The following is a 19,493-nucleotide window of genomic DNA, read 5'->3' as shown; positions in this document are numbered from 1 at the left end:
GCCTATGCACGTCTGCGTGTTGGAATGTGCGCTGAGTCGAGTGTCGAGCTTGCAGCGTGTGCGTCACCGTGACGATAATCAGACTCGAGTATGCAATGGCTTGGGATAAGCCTGGGCCGACGGACGACGCGCTGAAGGAGAGGCTTGTCATGGGTGACGTACATATCTGACCACAATTACCTTCTTCGGCATTTTCGTGCTGTTCTTTTTAGGCTTTCCTTCTGCGTCGTCGCTCTCTTTCCTTTTCATTCACCGTTTTTTGTCGTCGTCTGGCACGCACGATCGATGTCGACTATTCTCGAGCACCACACGAAGCAGCAACTCGACGACGAGCTGCCCATCCCCGACAACTACGTCACCCACTCCCTCAAACAGCATCCACCTCTGCCCCCCTTCCAATGGCGCAACTGGCGCACAGAGATAACATGGGTTCCCCTCGTCCTCCTCGTCTCCACCCCCCTCATCGCCGCTGTCGGCGCATGCTACACGCCTCTGCGCTGGCAGACTGCCCTGTTCTCCGTGTTCTACTACTACGTCACCGGCCTGGGCATCACCGCCGGCTATCACAGGCTGTGGTCCCACAGATCCTACAACGCCTGTGTCCCGCTGCAGTATGCTCTCGCCATGGCTGGTGCCGGCGCCTGCGAGGGCTCCATCAAGTGGTGGTCACGCAACCACCGCGCACACCATCGCTACACTGACACTCCCCTTGACCCCTACGACGCAACCGCAGGCTTCTATCACTCACACATTGGCTGGCTCCTCCTCAAGCCCCGCACAAAGCCTGGCTTCGCGGATATCAACGACCTGAGCAAAGATGTCGTCGTAAAGTGGCAGCTCAGGTGGTACCTCACCCTCACCCTCGTCATGGGCTTTGCCCTGCCCACCCTCGTCCCATGGCTTGCCTGGGGCGATCCGAAAGGTGGATACGTCTACGCCGCCATGATGCGCCTCGTCTTCGTGCACCATGTGAGCACCCGTCTTTCCCGCCCCCCTTAACGTTCTGATGCCCTGCCAAGTCGACGTTCTGCGTCAACTCCCTCGCACACTGGCTCGGCGCTGCCTCCTTTGACGACAAGCACACCCCCCGCGACCACCTCCTCACCGCCCTCGTCTCCATCGGCGAAGGCTACCACAACTTCCACCACCAGTTCCCCGCAGACTACCGCAACGCCATCCGCTGGTACCAGTACGATCCCACAAAGTGGTTCATCTCCGCCTGCGAGCGCGTCGGCCTCGCGACACACCTCAGGCGCTTCGGCGAGAACGAGGTCCGCAAGGGCAGGTGGAGTATGCGCGTGAAGGGCTTGAGGAGGGAGCAGGACGGCCTGGCGTGGCCCAGTCGCGCGGAGGCCCTGCCCGTTGTTGGATGGGATGCATGTGCGCTCGCTCGTTCATTTCTGTATATATGATCACGTTTGACTGTTGCGTAGTTCAGGAACAAGCGCGCACGCGCCCGCTGATCCTCGTCTCCGGCTTCATCCACGACCTCGCCCCCTTCCTCGACGCCCACCCCGGCGGCCGCCACCTCCTCGTCAAGATGGTCGGCAAGGACGCCACCACCGCCTTCTTTGGCGGCGTCTACGACCACTCGAATGCCGCGCACAACGTAAGTCCTCCTTGAGATTTTATGATTTTGTTCCATTAGTGATGTGCTGTGCGTGCGTAGCTACTCGCGATGCACCGCGTGTCCATCCTGCACGGCGGGGGCCCGCACGCCGCCGACGAGAGGTTCGTACCCCCTGCGCAGCGCCTCCGCATCGTGCGCCACGACGAGTAGGCGGGAACCCAACATCGCGGTGAGTCGATGAGGGGAAGAGAGACGAACGCGCGGCGCGTATATAATCAACCGTCTCACGAACGCGTTAATCCTTGGGCACATACATACACTTCAAACATTGGGACTCGTGATGCTATCGACGCTTTAAAGTTTATACTTGATATACTAGAATCTTTACCTACTTGCTCGCTACTTAGATCGTCCGTTCCTTCATTCTTTACACGCTGTCCGCCCTTCCGTAGCATAGTGACCTGCGCACCTATTACATGGAACACTCGTTTCGGTCATGGTCTGTGTGTGTCAGGTACAGGTGCGACAGTGTCAACAGTGGACGTCACTCAATGCATGCACCAAGCAATTTATTGCACCGTCACATAGCAGTATGCGTACTCGAGATGACAGAACACTATTAGAGAAGCCTTCTAAACGTCCTTCATCTTCATGCTATACAACAAGTCAGTTGGTTCATACCCGCGACGGACATGGAGCAGAAGCACGCACGCTGATGAGCTCAGTTTGCTCTTTGATTCCCCCTTCTCCAACTTGCTCTGATCCTTCTTCGGGCATTTCAATGAGTCGAGCACGTCATGGAATGTCAAGTCTGATGCCCTCGACTCCAGCAGACCATGAAGGGTGCTCCTTCTTGCCTTGGGTGTGGGGCAACTACCATGCTGTAAAAATATCACCCAGTCGGGCTGCCGAAGATCCTTGACCAACATATGCACTCACTGTCCAGAGCTCAAGCTCCTTCTTGAATAAGGAGAACTCCTTGTCCCAATCCGGGATAAACTTGATGGGATGCTTCAAGTCGACGCCGGCGACACCCTCAATGTGCGCAATGAGTTTCGCGCAGTACCAGTCCGACGACAGGGCGACATCCCTCTTCGGTGTTCCGGTGATACCAACAGTAAGCCCCAAGCCGGCCTTCAGGCCGATGTTCGCGCTGGCCTTGACATTCTTGAGCTTCTCTTTGCCGTTGATGCCCACGCTGAACTTGGGGTGGATGGTGATGTCGATCTCGCCGGTTGCTTTGCTACCTTCGCCATCTTTGCTGATTCCAAAGTTGAAGTCTTGTATGGGTAAAGGGCGGGTGAGTATTTGTGAGAGACCGAACACAAGATACAAAGACGCACATCCATCCTTCGCATATGGCGTGGCGGCATGAGCACCAGGGATCGCGATGACGGCTGGAGCAACAGATGAGACGCAGCGGGAACCTATAAAGCACATGGACGAACCTTTGTCAACACCCCACTTGAATCCTGTCTTGATTTCTACGCCAACCTGGGCTTTGGCGACCATCTCTCCGGAGACGCCGAACATCAGACCGGCCGCGACATACCTATACTTCATCAGTGAAAATTCCGAGGAGCAAGCAGTCACGCACTTGAGATCAATACCGGCATTGGGGACAGCGGTGTCTGGCATGAGGGTGAACTCCTTCTTGAGCTCACCCTAGATAAGCCAAATGAATGGTCAGACGCTTCCTTTGCAGCAACCCAATGACATACCACTAACGACAGTGTCACCGTCAAATCGTGTTCAAAGTGTGCGGAGAAGTCTGGGGGAAGAAGACCCAGTCAACACGCCAGAGCTGAGAGACCGAGACATTAATCACCTAAAATGTTGCTCGCCATGGCCTTGATCGACGAAACGCTCAACTCAATAACCGCAGCAGCACTGAACGCCGCCGCCGACCCATACGCCTTGGTGGCCAACGAGCCCTTCAGTTCAGCCTTGAGAGCCGCTGACCCGCAGCTCGCCAGTGTCTTCTCCTGCTTCACCGGCAGCGTGATTGCTTCGGTGCTCGACCCCCACTGAAGCTTTCCTGATTTCTTGGGAGCATCAAGCTCTTCTCCACTTTTAGATGTCTTGACATCGACCTCTCCGTCAGCCTTGGGCACGTAGTAGACGGTGGAGATGGTGGCTTTCAGGCCTTTGACTTTGATTTCGGCGTCTGACAGGGAATCATGGCTCCGCGAGAGGACCAAATGAGATCATAGTGGGATACATACCATTCATTGCTTGCTGCGCCCATTTGTCAGCGACGTCCTTGTTATCGATCCCTTGCGGGATAGCGAAGTTGGTGTCGATGCCTGGCATGTTGGTACCGACGACAAGCGCAAAGACTTTGCCGTACTTCGTCTCGTCGACCCTTGCAAACTATACAATGAGATGCATATCAGTCAGTTGCCCTCTTCAGCACAGAAGGCATGGAACATACGTCGTCATCAATGCTAACTGAGAAGACCTGGGGAGCGACACCATCGCGGCGCGAGATCTTTGAGGCCGCGTGCTCCGGGATCGACTGGTTTTCGTGAACGCGGTAATCTGCGATACGTGCAAACGGCTCGGAACCGCACTGTGCATTACTCATTACTTGATTGTACGACGAAACACGGAACAGGGGCTCACACTCTCTGGCAAGCGCACATATTTGTGGACGGGACCATCGCCCTCGAAGAGATGGCTGCAACGATGGTTAGCTACATGACTACAGGTGGAGACACCTATTCAGACAACACACCTGCAGCCAGCAGCCTCAGCGTCGTCCGAGTTACACACAAGGCGGATCTCCTGGGATGCCGCATTCGCGTCGCAGTCAAGCACGACCCACCCTGCAGCAGGCGTGATATCCGTAATAGCCAGCGGCGCGCCAACCTACAAAATCCAGTCTCAATGCCGAGTATTTATCAGAAAAATAAGAGAGATGTACCATCTTGATGGAAGCAGACTGGTTCTCGGTCGGGATATCGTAGGCACATTCGCCGTTGAAGCAGGGTTTCGACCAGTCATTGGCACCACGACCTGCTACCAGGGTGGCAGCGAGGACGGCGAGGGCGAAGCCAGACTGGTATTTAGCCATCTCTTACCTGTCACGCGCACCAACGAATCCCAATCAGCATGGATACATCACAGGAGATGAACAGAAGAACACACGAGTGTATCACAAGTGGGGAGCTTGCGAAGAGGGCGGGCTGGGGAACCCTGCAGCAGACATGGGGGATATTTAAGCATCGGGAGCCACGACTTGGCCGCTATGTTGGCTGTCAACAAAGCCTGAGAGCTATCAGCAGTAGTCTCGCAAAATCACCGTTCGAGACAACATGGTGGGTGTCATTGACGCGAGCTGGTGGCGGCGAGCTAGTGGTGTATTCGCGTCCTCGAGCTGTCTGCTAAGAGTTTCGGTGGGGCCCAAGGACTATGCCAGGGTCTAAAGGTCCTCTCTATCTGGCAAGCCAAAAGCTATCTGTCACCGATCGTGCCCATCATGTAACAGGCCTCTCTTGAACTCGAACCAGGAACCCTGGATAATCCCTGTAAATGTTGGATCGGAAAGTGCCGGGTTCGTGGCCAAAATGGGTGGATATAATAAAATTACCATATTGGGAAACTGAAATGAGTGGATTTCGAACCGACCTCCCAAAAAGGAAACAGGAGAGCTCCAGGCAGAGCCTGTTCTTTCTAAACTATGGACACCACCCACGGATGGGGGTTACAACGCTCGGGGAAGCATACTTGTCTGATATTTTGGAAGAAAGTATATTGAAAGTATTCTAAATACCTTAACATTACCATTATATAAAGTATTACTCAAAGTATGCAATGATTTAGTATCATACCCAATGGTATTTCTGACTTAGCAAAAAGATAAGCAACTCCGAAATCAAATACCTTTGAAAGATATCCTCCCAATATTTTCTACCAAAGTATAAATCAAGTATAAATCGTTTTGCACAGTAGAATACTTTTGTTTGCACCTTGCTGTTTCCAACTTCTATTGCACTAATCTACATACTTTTTAGCTGATCTATCTACAAAGTATTATACCTATAATACTCCAGACATTGATTCACCTCCTTTATTCTGAAAGTATAGATTGCTTGAGGGCTGGTTTGGTCTAAATGCAAGTGGGTTGCAGAGCGCAGTGTGTGTGTTCATGCAAGTAGGTGCAGGTTTGTGGATGTGGCTGCAGTTTTGCTGGTGCAGGTGCAGGTCTGTGGCTATTGTTATGGTTCAACATTCCTTTCTTTCTATTTTACTATTCTTTTCCTTATCTTATCAGACACGTAGTGTATTATGCAAGCATGCTTACCTACTTACAATATTCTGCTTATGAGCTAGTGGTGTATTCGCATCCTCGAGCTGTCTGCTGGGAGTTTCGGCAGCGCTGAGGGACTATGCCCACCTCATTATCTGTTATGGTCTAATGTTTCTTTTCTTTTTTTCAACTATCTTTTCTTATCTTATCGGGCACGTGATGTATTACAACATGCTACTTACATCATCCGGGCCGTCTTACTAATAGTCTCAGTCAGCGCCTTGCTGCTACTGCATGGGCGCAGTCAACAAGTGTCATACCTCGTGCAGCTGAGCTAACCTTTCCATGGAAAGACGGTAGGATACAGCATGTAGATAGACATGAGGACGTAGCATGTGTAGTAGTATATAAGTATCCTAATAAACACCCCGAGACGTTAACTCGTTCTCTTGGGATTACCACTGATATAGTGCCTAAGTCAGCGTCTTCGCGCTTTCTCCTCATCTCTCACTTCTCAACTTACTATCTCTCACTCTGATTCTTGTTGGGTCCGCATACACTTTATAGTGTATTAGTGCCGCCCTAACATTATCCCACATTAGTAAACTAAATAGCCTAGACCCTGACATGTGTATGACATGATTAAGTAGTTAGAAAGCCTAGTATATAGCGACTGCCAGTATAATCACAGCTATCTCCCAGATTGGGAGGTAGCTGGTTTTCCTAATGCGTGATAGCCACATCACCATCAGCCACCCCTTGTAAGGGGACACTCCTATTTTCTCTCCTTTCCTTCATCCCATGGACTCTTACCTACATTCCCTTCATTCCCCTTTGTTCCTTTTCGCTCCCTTTCCTTTCCACTTCCTTTCCACCCACTCCTTTTGCATCCGAGCCGCATCCGGTGACTCCGGAGTCTTCCCGCGCTTCGGACACTTCGGACTCGCTCGAACTCATTTCAGACACTTCGAATATGCTCGGACTCGTCTATACTCTTTGGGGCTCGTCCGGGTTACCTCTATCCTCTTTCCCCACTTCGTTACCCTTCACCCTTACTTCCCCAAGTCGCTGGCACAACTCCTGTGCATTTACCCTCCACTTTATTATCACATGTTTCCTTGTACCTTGTGATATTCGCTCGGACTTGTGGCTGGTGTACTGTACAGTTATCCTGCATTCCTCTCACACTATTACAGTATATACTTCGCTTCCTAGCATGGAGAATCCTTATCCTGTTCTCTTTGGATTCTCCCTCTGCTAGGTGAGCAGCCCTCTCATGTATTGTAGTTAGTCTTATTCATTCTTTGGATTCTCCCTCTGCTAGGCTCGTGCTGTGCGGCCATCTTGAGGTTGCCCTTACACCCCTGGCATCAACGCCCCAAGTCAGCTGATTGCGCCCTTCCCATGTGAGTCCCAATACCTCTGCTCAGGGCGCTGTCGCCTATTGCCACGGCGCAAAGTCCCACCCGCCGCCTGCCACAGTGAGCTCAATGCTTCCCTCCCCACTGTGCTCTACCTACATAATATATATATGTACAGATAGCAACGTGTATGCTCTATCCATTCGTCTCATTCCCTACAACTGCCAACTAGCTCGAACTCATGGTATACCTGTTAACTAGGGCGGGACTTCAAATCAGATTCTCCCACGGCCTTTCCTTTCAACAATCATGGCCCGCTCATCAATAGGCCTGTCTCACAGTGCCCACCTTGTGGTTGCTGACCGGCAAATGGGTGGCCGATCAACATTTCAGCCAAGGTCCCTTGTAGCGCATCAACGCAAACGAAAACGAGCGCTTCAAGAGGCAGATCAAGATTTACAGTGTCAGTACCTCTCTACCTTCCTACTTACTCACTGAACCATGACAGTTCTCAGCACAGAGACTCAATGAATTGTGGCCGACATACGTACCAAAGTCCACTCCGAAGAACCAGACAGAGCCTTCCAACAGTCCGACGCTTGATGACATGCAAGACAATGAGATGGAATGGGAGACTTTACCAAATGAGTTAAATGGTGATCAGCTCTTCTTGCACAGTATGCATGACATGCTTTCTACCAGGTGTGTACGTTTTCTTCCTCCTTACATGTCTATGAGAACATCCCATACACCAGATGGGATGGAGTGCACCACAGATGAGATCACCATACACAACACGAGAAGTTTGAATGAGTGTGGTTTCACTGGCAGCGCCTTCTCCCGGACCTTACCGACGCCCTCATCAGGTGGAAGAATGCCTTGCCAATGGAGCAATCCTCATCTGAAGACGATTCGACCACCAACAAAGACTTTGATGTATTCATCATTGATCTCTACACCCTTGAACACACCACCACCATCCACTGGACGCCTGATACTGAGGCTGCTGTTGCCCTCGTGCGGAATGGATACATTGGTGCCTCTCCTCAGGCCCCCACCCTTGCCATCTCCCTGAAGACGTTGGAACTCTATCACCGGCTACATCTACAGAAGCCCTTGTTCAGCTATGAGGCGTTTACAAAGGTCCTTTGTGACCTATACAATGTATAGTTCCCGCTTTCTCTTAACCCCCCAACTAACAAAAACTCCTAGGCACCCTACCGCTATTGCTGGCGCAATGCTTTGGCAAATACATACAACATCTATCTCCTTCTCCTGCACACAATTGACAAGCACATTTGCGAGGCGCTTGGGCGAAACACGCCGAACTGGCATGTCCTCAATGCCTGTCCACCCTGCGGGTATGAGGTGAGCCAGTCCTGCCCCGTTGATTGCATGCCTGACCCTCGTTGACAGCTTGAGGGTGAGCCTGAGCTTGCTTTCCGCCGAATGTTGGTACTCAACGGCAACAACTCGCTCAAGCAAATCACTCACGCTGGCCAGCATGACATTGCTGATTGCCGTGTGTATACTCAGAGTAACTACTTCCTCCCCCGTGACTTCGTTGATACCTTGACATGCGACAATGCTACCACTCTTCACCTTTTTTTTTTTGAATGAGCACCTGACAGTTCACCACGTCTTCAGTTGGATACCAACTGGATCCAGTTGGCAACTGGTGTCCAATTGGTGTTCAGTTGGTGTTCAACTGAATTTTTGACATTTTTTATTTGGCTGGGAAATGGCTACGAAAGTTCAGTTAAATATCAGTTCAGTTCAGTTCAGTTCAGTTGGACACCAGTTGAACACCAAGTGAACTAAGTGAATAATTAGTGTTCATTTGGTGTCCAACTGAAAATTCAGTAGAATGCCAAGTGGTCACCAATTGAACACCAAGTGAATGTCACTTGAACACCAATTGATAATAATGCAATTGTATATACATATATATTTTTAACAATTTTTAGACAATTTCTGTGAATTTATTTGAATTTTCTACAATTTATTGGTGTTTTTCTGAGGCAATTTCCGCTTTGGGACGTCCAAAAATGAGTTAGCAAGGGTTATCCGATGATAACTCATTTTTTTCCGGACGGGCGCTTATTGGGCGCTTTACCACGAATATTAATATTCTTTTTATTTTATTTTACTTTACTTTTTTTATTTAGGCGCGCGCCTATCCGGCAATCGCCGCGACGCCACGTGCATGTGACAGTGGCGTGCCACGCTGGCACTGCCGCCTCTCTCCCCTCAACCACCACCATCCCCCATCCTCTTGCTTTCACCAAACCCCCCCCCCCCAACGTCGCAATGCCCCACGCAAGCCAACGTCGCGAGGACGCGGAGGAGCTGCCAGGAACAACGAGGAGGGCAGGCCAAGGTAAGCTGCCCGCCCCCCTCCTTTTTATACAACTGACCGCCGCCCCGCCTCTCCCCCCACTCTCCAACGTCCACCAATGCCCCCCCCATGCCCCCCCAACGCCATCAACATCCCCCGTCGTCCCCAACGCCCCCCAACGTCGACGACGATGATGCGCACCCCCCGTCGTCCCCTCAACGCCGTCGACGACGCCACACGGCCCCCAACGCACCCCGTTGTCCCCCCAACACGCCCCAACACGCCCCCAACGCCCCCCAACAGCGACGACGACGACACGCACCCCCCCGTTGTCCCACCAACGTCGTCGACGCCCCCCTATGCCCCCTATGCCCCCTATGCCCCCATTGCCGTCGACGACGACGCCCGCCCCCCAACACGCCCCCAACGCCGACGACAACGACGCGCACCCCCCCCCGTTGTCCCACCAACGCCGTCGACGACCCCCAACGCCCCCCTATGCCCCCCAACGCCCCCCTATGCCCCCCAACGCCATCGACATCCCCTGTCGTCCCCCCATCACTGTCGACGCCCCCAATGGCCCCCGTTGCCCCCCGTTGTCCCCCCCATTGCCGTCGACAATGACGCCTGCCCCCCATCACCCTCCAATGGCCTCCGCCATTCCCTCAACGCCTGCCGTTGCCCCCCCAATGCACCCCCCAACGCCTACTGTCACCTGTCGTGCCACCACCAGCACTCCCAACAAGCCCAGGTCAACTAGGTCAGCAACCAAGGCCCTTCAAGAGGCCCTCAGGTGAGTCAGCCCCCTCTCATTCTCATTAGTAGTAGTTAGTAGTAGTAGTACTTAGTCTAGTAATAAATATAAATAAATTCCTTTTAAATTCAAATAAATTGACAATGAATTGACAACACCTTGTCTGATAGTGAGGACCTCCCTGTGCAAGTTAAACAAGTCAAGAAGACTCCCAAGACCAACAAGAAAACCAAGTAAGTCCTCCGTTGTCTATTTACTCATCCTCTCTTCATGCTGGTTGTTTGTAGGACCTCCGCCAACCGTGATGAAGAAGATGAAGAGGCTGAGGAACCTACTGTGCAGAAGATGACTGCGTACGTTTTTACTTGCTCTTGCTTGTGTCCACAAACTGACTGTCCGCACCAGTACATCTAGAATTCTCAGTGAGAGTGGGGCTGCTCTTGCTCCGCCACCTCGTCGAGCTGGGACTGGGGTTCTCCTACCTCCAGTCGCTCCGAGGATTGTCTCCACCCGTGTTCGCCGTGCTGATCCGGGTGATGTTCCCCAAGTCGTAGACAAGGGGAAAGGTCGCGACTTGACCAATCTCGGCTCATCTGACGCAGAGGACGAGCCAGAGGATAATGACGAAGAAGAGGAGGATCAGGAGGAGGAAAAGAAGTTGAGTGATGAAGGGCCAGGGGACATGGATGACGATGAAGAGAAGGAGAAGACATCGAGCGAGGAGGAGAAGGAAAAGATGTTGAGTGATGAGGTGTCCAATGCAGGTGACGACAAGAGTTCTGACACAGGTGACGATGCCATGGACCTCGACTCCAACATCACCCCTCGCAACCTGCCTGCCTCCAAGCGTCAGGCTAGCGCCTCTCCCATCACCCATCGCCATGTAGCTCAGCGCAGCAAGGCTGACCATGCCAACAATACACCTTTGCCTGCTCCTGTCTTTGCTGGGTTCAATGATATGCCTTCCTCTCCCATCGCTGACGACTTCAATGATTTGCAAGGCGCCTCCCGCACCATGGGTGGAGTTGCAAGGGCCAAAGGACATGGGGTAGCCCCCAACATGGCTGACTTCAGTGAGTTTGTGCTTTTCATACTTGGCTCACTTACTGACTTCTTTCTTAGATACCCAGCAAGCAGACCTTGTCCCCATTCACAATGAGGGCAGGGTCTTGGTGTACAAGCATGAGGACCGCACCATCGCTAAGCCCCGTGCTGTAAGGATCCCTTTGGCTTACACCTTGGGGCCTGTCCTTAAGGCTATGGTCAAGAAAATGACCGCTCTTGCAGGTATGTCACACATTTTGACTTGGCGTTTTTTGCTTACTATTTGTTGCCATTTAGACTCTGACATCTCGTTGTGGGTCAACGATGACTGGGAGATGAAGGGCCCATTTGCTGTGGCTATTGAGGGGGATGAGCCTGTTGAGTGGGACAACAACAAGGAAATGGAGTTGTTAATGGTAAGCAAATTCCGACTTGACTTGAAAAAAATTCTGACTCTATCTCACTCAGGAACGCTCAACCCAAGGCTCTGGCTTCCACCCCCCTCTGTCACCTCTGTCGACGCTCCCTCCACCATCTCATCTCTTGCCCCCTCTGCCTCTGTCTCCACTGCTGGTGCCGACACCGCCTCGCTTACCATTTCCCAGCAGCTCACCACCGCCTTCTCCGACCCCGCCCTTCTTCAGCTTGCCATCATGCTGAAGGTGCCCTACAGCATGACGCCCAAGGCATCTCAGAAGGGTGAGATCCTGCAGATCTATGCTCGGATGAAGGCAGCTGCCCAAGTCCCAGCAAAGTGGTTGGAACTGAAGAATGCAGGGAAGTGGATGTTGAAGTGATGTGCACACTTGTTGTACAAATGTATAACAAAGTTGCGCTATACCAAGCGCCCGGTTCCCACGCATTGGGGACCACCCATAGACACTGCCAACACCCATTGGGATGACCCAGGTCATCATGGGATGACTGGTGTTGAGAGCATTGCTAAAAGTGTGCAAGCACTGTTTAGCAATCTGTACATACATTACAAGCGCACGACTCCCACGGTCAATGCAACGTTCCCACGTTCAGCGCCCCATTAGTAGGTCTGTTGACCTCTATTGTGACCGCCGGAACAGGCACCGGAACGCCTCGGTCTCCGCAGGGAAGCAAAAGGAGCGAAAATAAAACATGGAGCCATCATTAGAATGATGTCTGGCATGTTCCCAAGCTGCTCCGGAGCTAATCAAATTCGGACGCGATTTAGTGGACACCTATATTCACGCCTCGCGCAGAACAGTACCCGTGGGAACCTGGGATGGTCATTTTCCTTACATGTCTAGAGTAATAGACACAAAGAGTCAATAGAGCGCAAATCATTACATATTATGGATTGATTGCATCAACATCATTAGTGATTGTTACCAAGGCAATTAGAGTGCATTAGGACGCTTCTACAAGCTTCTAATCAGACTATAATAGCCTATAGTTTAACAGTGGACTGGTCATGATCTTTCCATCGACGAACTTCGCTCACTCTACATCCGCAAGACCAACTACAACACCTACTCCAAGATGTTCAACAACGCTGAGCAGTTCCCCATCCTCCATGCTCTGTTGAACGACCCCACTTACGATCAGAGCTCAGAGGAACACAGAGCTGTCTGGGGAACTCACAAGCTTACGAAGGAGAACTTGGCAGCTGTCACGAAGGAGTTGAAGGACAAGGAGGACAAGGAGAAGAGGGCCAAGGAGAAGGCCAGGCTGGCCAAGGAAAAGAAGTCCAAGAAGGCCTCAACTTCGAAGTAGGTAGTTTGTTTGTGAATCATAGATGTAATTCAAATGATTTCGTGTTGCCATTTCTTGTTTGAATCTCACCTTGCATTTCAAGTTGTACTGACTTCAGCAGTTTTTCTTTACAGGCCCTGCTCATGCTGCTCTCTTTCTGGCTGCTCCTCAGACTCCTTCCATGTGTCTCTGCAGCACCACTGGAGGATCCCTTCCCAGGCATCCTTTTTGCAGACTTTGCCAAAGTGATCAAGTCCAGCTTTGGTGCCGACATCACTCTTGCCACCGTCTTGATGCTCCTCTTCAGTGTCACCAACAACACCGACCTTCTCAACCTTCATGGTCAACAACAAGCTGTCCCTACCAACACTCAGGTCGTGACTAGCTGGATGGCTGCCTTTGTCCGTGCTATCAAAGACAGGCTTCAGCTTGACTCCCTTGTCGCTGATGATGATTCGGATACTGAAATGAACACTGACTCTGACTCTGGCTCTGACTCTGGCTCCAACTCTGGCTCTGCATCTGGTTCTTGTTAAACTTTAGGCTATTATAGTCTGATCAGAAGCTTGTAGAAGCGTCCTAATACACTCTAATTGCCTTGGTAACAATCACTAATGATGTTGATGCAATCAATCAATAATATGTAATGATTTGCGCTCTATTGACTCTTTGTGTCTATTACTCTAGACATGTATGGAAAATGACCATCCCAGGTTCCCACGGGTACTGTTCTGCGCGAGGCGTGAATATAGGTGTCCACTAAATCGCGTCCGAATTTGATTAGCTCCGGAGCAGCTTGGGAACATGCCAGACATCATTCTAATGATGGCTCCATGTTTTATTTTCGCTCCTTTTGCTTCCCTGTGGAGACCGAGGTGTTCCGGTGCCTGTTCCAGCTGTCACAATATGTTGGAATGATGTAATCCGGCACATGATCACCATTTGAATGGACTGGAAAGGGGCATTGCCCGGCCAGTAATGAATAAATGGTTGGGTGGTCATGTGATGGGGAATACATAATTGTTGGTTGTGCAGTCATTGAACAAGGCCAGATAGCTCAGATGGTTAGAGCGTCTGGAAAGCATCCAGGAGGTCCTTGGTTCAAACCCTAGTCTGGCCATCTTTTCTTGCCCCTGATTTTAACACAATAGAGGTCAACAGACCTACTAATGGGGCGCTGAACGTGGGAACGTTGCATTGACCGTGGGGGTCGTGCGCTTGTATTGTATGTACAGATTGCTAAACAGTGCTTGCGCACTTTTAGCAATGCTGTCAACACCAGTCATCCCATGATGACCTGGGTTGTCCCAATGGGTGTTGGCAGTGTCTATGGGTGGTCCCCAATGCGTGGGAACCGGGCGCTTATGTAGCGCAACTTTGTTATACATTTGTACAACAAGTGTGCACATCACTTCAACAGAGTCAGGTCAGAGTCAGGTCAGAGTTGACATGTTTCACAGGCCAAAACCATCTGGAGTGGAATGGACTCTATATAGACTCTACTTGGAGTTTCACAGTTGATCCAGACTCAGACTGCACTCAAGTTGGACTCCATCCAAATCCAGGTTCACTCTGATAGGTTTAAGCTACCAGAGTTACTTAGAGTGGAGCTGGAGTGGAGCTGGAGTCTAACCATAGTCTAGTGAGAGCCAGGTCAGAGTTCAGCCATATAAAATGTGGCAATCTTGGCAAGTTGGGCTAAGAGTCTGAGTTGAATTTATACTGATTTTGATTCTCATATTACTCGGCAATGGAGCCTTCTAATATCAAATCAATCACAGATATTGTTTTTTTTTCTATGGAGTAAGTTAGAGGTTATTACACAACTGTTGACTCTCTTCTGAAGCATGTGTACATTAGTAGATTCCTATTGTTCAAATCACAAGTTCAATTGCATTTGTAATGACTCTTATCTGAGTCTATCTGAGTCTCAGTGTTCTTTAGAATGGGTGCATAATATTATCAGATGATAAGATTAAGAGTTTATATAACTTACTCCCATGTGACTAATCCAATCTGAGTCTATTTAGTGTACTACTCTGAGCAGCATTTAAATTGTTTAATAATCTACCAGAACTTCAAATCACCACTTCATACATGACTTATTGAACTATTTGATTGTGAATTAACACACAGAGTCATTCAGGACAAGTGTAATCTATCTGAATTCTTGATAGAGTTTTGGGTTCAATCTAGATAGAGTCTAAACTGACTCTGGATGAGTGGAGTGTTGCACATGCACCTCCACATGACCATGACCATCAGGACATGAGTCAGACACGCAGTTCGCAGTAAAACTTTATAGAAGTATCTTACTAATGATGTGAGTCATACTGACTAGGTATTGACTGTGCATCTATTTATATCTTAGGTAGATAGTAGTATATAAGGAGCCTGTATCTGTCCACAATCTACCAAGTGTGTTGAAGTGATGTGCACACTTGTTGTACAAATGTATAACAAAGTTGCGCTATACTAAGCGCCCGGTTCCCACGCATTGGGGACCACCCATAGACACTGCCAACACCCATGGGAACGACCCAGGTCATCATGGGATGACTGGTGTTGACAGGATTGCTAAAAGTGCGCAAGCACTGTTTAGCAATCTGTACATATATTACAAGCGCACGACTCCCACGGTCAATGCAACGTTCCCACGTTCAGCGCCCCATTAGTAGGTCTGTTGACCTCTATTGTGACCGCCGGAACAGGCACCGGAACGCCTCGGTCTCAGCAGGGAAGCAAAAGGAGCGAAAATGAAACATGGAGCCATCATTAGAATGATGTCTGGCATGTTCCCAAGCTGCTCCGGAGCTAATCAAATTCGGACGCGATTTAGTGGACACCAATCTTCACGCCTCGCGCAGAACAGTACCCGTGGGAACCTAGGATGGTCATTTTCCTTACATGTCTAGAGTAATAGACACAAAGAGTCAATAGAGCGCAAATCATTACATATTATTGATTGATTGCATCAACATCATTAGTGATTGTTACCAAGGCAATTAGAGTGCATTAGGACGCTTCTACAAGCTTCTAATCAGACTATAATAGCCTAAAGTTTAACAGGTTATGGGCCCTGCATCAGGTGATTGGTCACCTGAGCGTGTGAATTGATGTGCTGGATTAGGGGGCTGTGTTGGAATGATGTAATCCGGCACATGATCACCATTTGAATGGACTGGAAAGGGGCATTGCCCGGCCAGTAATGAATAAATGGTTGGGTGGTCATGTGATGGGGAATACATAATTGTTGGTTGTGCAGTCATTGAACAAGGCCAGATAGCTCAGATGGTTAGAGCGTCTGGAAAGCATCCAGGAGGTCCTTGGTTCAAACCCTAGTCTGGCCATCTTTTCTTGCCCCTGATTTTAACATGTTGGAATGATGTAATCCGGCACATGATCACCATTTGAATGGACTGGAAAGGGGCATTGCCCGGCCAGTAATGAATAAATGGTTGGGTGGTCATGTGATGGGGAATACATAATTGTTGGTTGTGCAGTCATTGAACAAGGCCAGATAGCTCAGATGGTTAGAGCGTCTGGAAAGCATCCAGGAGGTCCTTGGTTCAAACCCTAGTCTGGCCATCTTTTCTTGCCCCTGATTTTAACAGGTTATGGGCCCTGAGCTCTAACTTGACAACACTGATTGATTGTTCCTGCATTATTGAATTGCTGCCTATTGTTATACTGGGGGTTTATTGTGATTGATCTAGTGACTCATTGAGTACTGATCTCGCATTTTGGCCTATTGGAGCTTATTGAAAGTCACAACAAGACTATAACATTGTTATTGATAGTCACTACAGGACTCTAAGCTGTTATTGATAGTCATCACAGGACTCTAAGCTGTTAATTGTCAGTCACACAAGACTATAAATTGTATTGAAACACTATGTCTACTAGTTCAAGCTCAGATAATGGGGTCAAGGTGAAGCCACTGACCAACTCCAACTATCAGGAGTGGTGTGGTGAAGCCAAGGCCTATCTGATGCGACTGGGGCTGTGGAGACTAGTGTCTGGAAGGGAATCTAAACCTTCAGACAAGGCTGAGCTGACCAAATGGGAGGCAAAAGCTGAAAAGGCTGCTGGGGAGATTTACCTGTTGGTTGAGGCGGACCAAAGGATTCATTTCCGAGGTCTAGAGGATGATCCAGTGGGAATGTGGGCTGCCATAGAGAAGGCACACCTATCCAAGAAGCCCGGCGCACGCTTCAATGCTTATGACGACCTGTTCTCAATCCACAAGGAGGACAACGAAGGTCTCATCGATTTGGGAGTCAGGATTAGCAAGGCAATGGCTAATATCCAAAATCTGCGTCCAACAGGCTTTACCATTGAGCAGTTAGACGAAGAGCTACAGTGCATGGCATTGATTCGGGCTTTGCCTGATGAATACAAGCACTTGTCAGCTTCTTTGTTGCTAATGGAAAAGCTGGACAAGGATACTATACTCCAAGCATTCCGAAGCGAAGAGCTTAATCGTCAGCGCCAGACTGAGCAAGCGAATAGAGCCAGTCACAAGGGTTATGGAAAGAAGGGCGGGGCATACAATGGAAAGGGCAGAGGTCACCCCACAGTTGATGCAGACACCTGCTCATTCTGCAAGGGCAAGGGTCATTGGAAGAAGGATTGTGAAGCATTGAAGAAGGTCATTGCTAGCAACAAAGAAAGTGGATCAGGGGGGAGCAATGCCAAAGTGGCAGTGGAAAAGGCAGATGCTGCGACGGAGTTTGCTGGTCAGGCAAGTGCTCGTTCTATGAATGAAGCTTGTGCTGCATTTTCTAATGATACCCATTGGAATACAGATACAGGGGCCACTTCTCATATGACACCTCACAAAGAATGGATTCGCAATTATACCACATATAGAGTGCCAATTAGGCTAGCGGATCACACCATTGTATATAGTGAGGGCGTCGGAAATGTGCTCTTCAGACCTGTAGTTAATGGTAGACAAGTTAGAGATGTGGAGATCACTAGAGTACTCTATGTTCCTGCATTGTGCAATAATCTGCTTGCTGTTTTGTACTTGACTCGCAATAAAGGCTTTAATGTTCATATCACAAAGGAGAAAATGGAGTTTGTTCGTAATGATGTTCTTTTGTTCTGTGCTACAATCAATGATGCTGGTATAGGCTATTTAGATGGTAGTACAGTAGACACAAAAGAATTTGTTCATGTTGCATCCACTCTGCCTTTGGATCTGACTCTATGGCATAGACGGCTTGGCCACCAACACCATGACGGAATTAAGCAGATGATTAAGGATGAAATGGTGGTTGGATTGACACTGGACTCTTCTGCAAAGCCAGATCCTGTTTGTATTCCCTGTCTAACTGGGAAGATGCATGCAAATCCATTTCCTTCGTCATCCAACAGAGCTGATGAGCTGTTGGCATTGGTACACTCTGATGTTCACTATGTTGGCATTGATTCCCACTCTGGTCAGAAGTATTGGGTCACATTCATTGATGACTACTCCAAGCTGAAGGTGGTGGTTCCACTGAAGCTGAAGAGCGAAGTCTTTGCTGCATTTAAGCGGTTCAAAGCATGGGCTGAGAACCAGACTGGCAAACATATCAAAGTCTTCAGATGCGACCAGGGTGGTGAATTCATGAGCAAGGAGTTTGACAAGTATTTGGAGGAGCATGGTATAGAAAGGCAGTTCTCAGTGCGAAACAGACCACAGCAGAATGGAGTGGCTGAGCGTGCAAACAGACTGCTTAGTGAACGGATCACTGCAATGCTGGATGAGGCTGGATTGTCAAAGGCCTTTTGGGCTGAGTGTTTGGCTGCACTTGTTCATGTCTTGAACCGATGCATTACGTCTTCAGTAGCTCATGCTACGCCATATGAGGTGTGGCATAGACGAAAACCTGATGTTGGGCATTTGCGGGTATGGGGATGTGTTGCTTATGTGCATGTCCAGAAGGACAAGAGGGAGCATTTGGGTTCGCATATGGAGAAGTGCATATTCATTGGGTATCCTGATGGGTACAAGGGTTGGAAATTCTACAATCCAAAGACGAAGAAGGTCATCATCTGTGAACGCGCAGATTTTGATGAGCGCTACACTTACAGTGGCCAACTTCTGAAGGGCATTGATGAGCACGACCTCTCAGAACCAGCTCCTCCGAAAACCAGTCAGCAGAGCGCACCAGAGGCAACATCCAAGGACAAAGACAATGCTCAGCAAAGGGTCATCGACTTGCCTGCAGTTGATAATGACGATGAGGACAATAGCAGTGAGGATGACACTGTTGATGATGATAATGTGAAAGAAGAAGAACAGGTGGAGGGTGAAGCGCAACAGGATGATAATGAGACACCAGAGCCAGAAGAGACTCCCCCACCTCGTCCTCGTCGCAGAAGAGCTGCACCTCGTGTGGATGATAGTGATGATGAAGCGGAAGTCGATGATAGACCAGTGGCTGTAAGAAGACCAA

At 49.7% G+C, this 19,493-nt stretch overlaps 5 protein-coding genes and 3 non-coding genes across 8 annotated transcripts; 7 read left to right on the top strand and 1 right to left on the bottom strand.

Annotated features, from left to right (window-relative positions):
- Positions 1-285: 285 nt before the first annotated feature.
- PC9H_011017 (uncharacterized protein) lies at positions 286-1,780 on the top strand (the record flags this gene model as incomplete). The annotated part of the gene is made up of 4 exons (XM_036780503.1): positions 286-969; positions 1,020-1,380; positions 1,434-1,609; positions 1,670-1,780. 4 exons carry the CDS (start codon positions 286-288, stop codon positions 1,778-1,780), a joined length of 1,332 nt encoding a protein of 443 aa, XP_036627886.1.
- Positions 1,781-2,202: 422 nt separating this feature from the next.
- On the bottom strand, positions 2,203-4,646 carry PC9H_011016 (uncharacterized protein; the record flags this gene model as incomplete). The annotated part of the gene is made up of 12 exons (XM_036780502.1): positions 2,203-2,224; positions 2,282-2,451; positions 2,510-2,967; positions 3,019-3,122; positions 3,168-3,235; positions 3,292-3,341; positions 3,399-3,737; positions 3,796-3,943; positions 4,005-4,142; positions 4,196-4,250; positions 4,308-4,441; positions 4,497-4,646. The coding sequence occupies 12 exons, from the start codon at positions 4,644-4,646 to the stop codon at positions 2,203-2,205; spliced, it is 1,836 nt and encodes a 611-aa protein (XP_036627885.1).
- A 2,846-nt stretch (positions 4,647-7,492) lies between these two features.
- On the top strand, positions 7,493-8,353 carry PC9H_011015 (uncharacterized protein; the record flags this gene model as incomplete). Its single annotated transcript, XM_036780501.1, has 3 exons — positions 7,493-7,646; positions 7,699-7,860; positions 7,998-8,353. The coding sequence occupies 3 exons, from the start codon at positions 7,493-7,495 to the stop codon at positions 8,351-8,353; spliced, it is 672 nt and encodes a 223-aa protein (XP_036627884.1).
- Positions 8,354-9,880: 1,527 nt separating this feature from the next.
- Positions 9,881-12,116, top strand: PC9H_011014 (uncharacterized protein; the record flags this gene model as incomplete). Its single annotated transcript, XM_036780500.1, has 6 exons — positions 9,881-10,314; positions 10,446-10,508; positions 10,563-10,628; positions 10,681-11,348; positions 11,398-11,562; positions 11,617-12,116. The coding sequence occupies 6 exons, from the start codon at positions 9,881-9,883 to the stop codon at positions 12,114-12,116; spliced, it is 1,896 nt and encodes a 631-aa protein (XP_036627883.1).
- A 715-nt stretch (positions 12,117-12,831) lies between these two features.
- PC9H_011013 (uncharacterized protein) lies at positions 12,832-13,580 on the top strand (the record flags this gene model as incomplete). Its single annotated transcript, XM_036780499.1, has 2 exons — positions 12,832-13,061; positions 13,217-13,580. 2 exons carry the CDS (start codon positions 12,832-12,834, stop codon positions 13,578-13,580), a joined length of 594 nt encoding a protein of 197 aa, XP_036627882.1.
- A 510-nt stretch (positions 13,581-14,090) lies between these two features.
- Positions 14,091-14,164, top strand: PC9H_011012. The gene has a single exon. It is a non-coding gene; the product is annotated as a tRNA-Ala (tRNA).
- A 2,156-nt stretch (positions 14,165-16,320) lies between these two features.
- Positions 16,321-16,394, top strand: PC9H_011011. Its single transcript has one exon. It is a non-coding gene; the product is annotated as a tRNA-Ala (tRNA).
- Positions 16,395-16,558: 164 nt separating this feature from the next.
- On the top strand, positions 16,559-16,632 carry PC9H_011010. Its single transcript has one exon. It is a non-coding gene; the product is annotated as a tRNA-Ala (tRNA).
- Positions 16,633-19,493: the final 2,861 nt, after the last annotated feature.

The sequence above is a fragment of the Pleurotus ostreatus genome (assembly GCF_014466165.1).
Source record: "Pleurotus ostreatus strain PC9 chromosome Unknown scaffold_8, whole genome shotgun sequence".
Classification (NCBI taxonomy): Eukaryota; Fungi; Basidiomycota; class Agaricomycetes; order Agaricales; family Pleurotaceae; genus Pleurotus; species Pleurotus ostreatus.
Note: the sequence above shows the minus strand (reverse complement) of the source record. Positions and strands in the feature narration are given on the sequence as shown.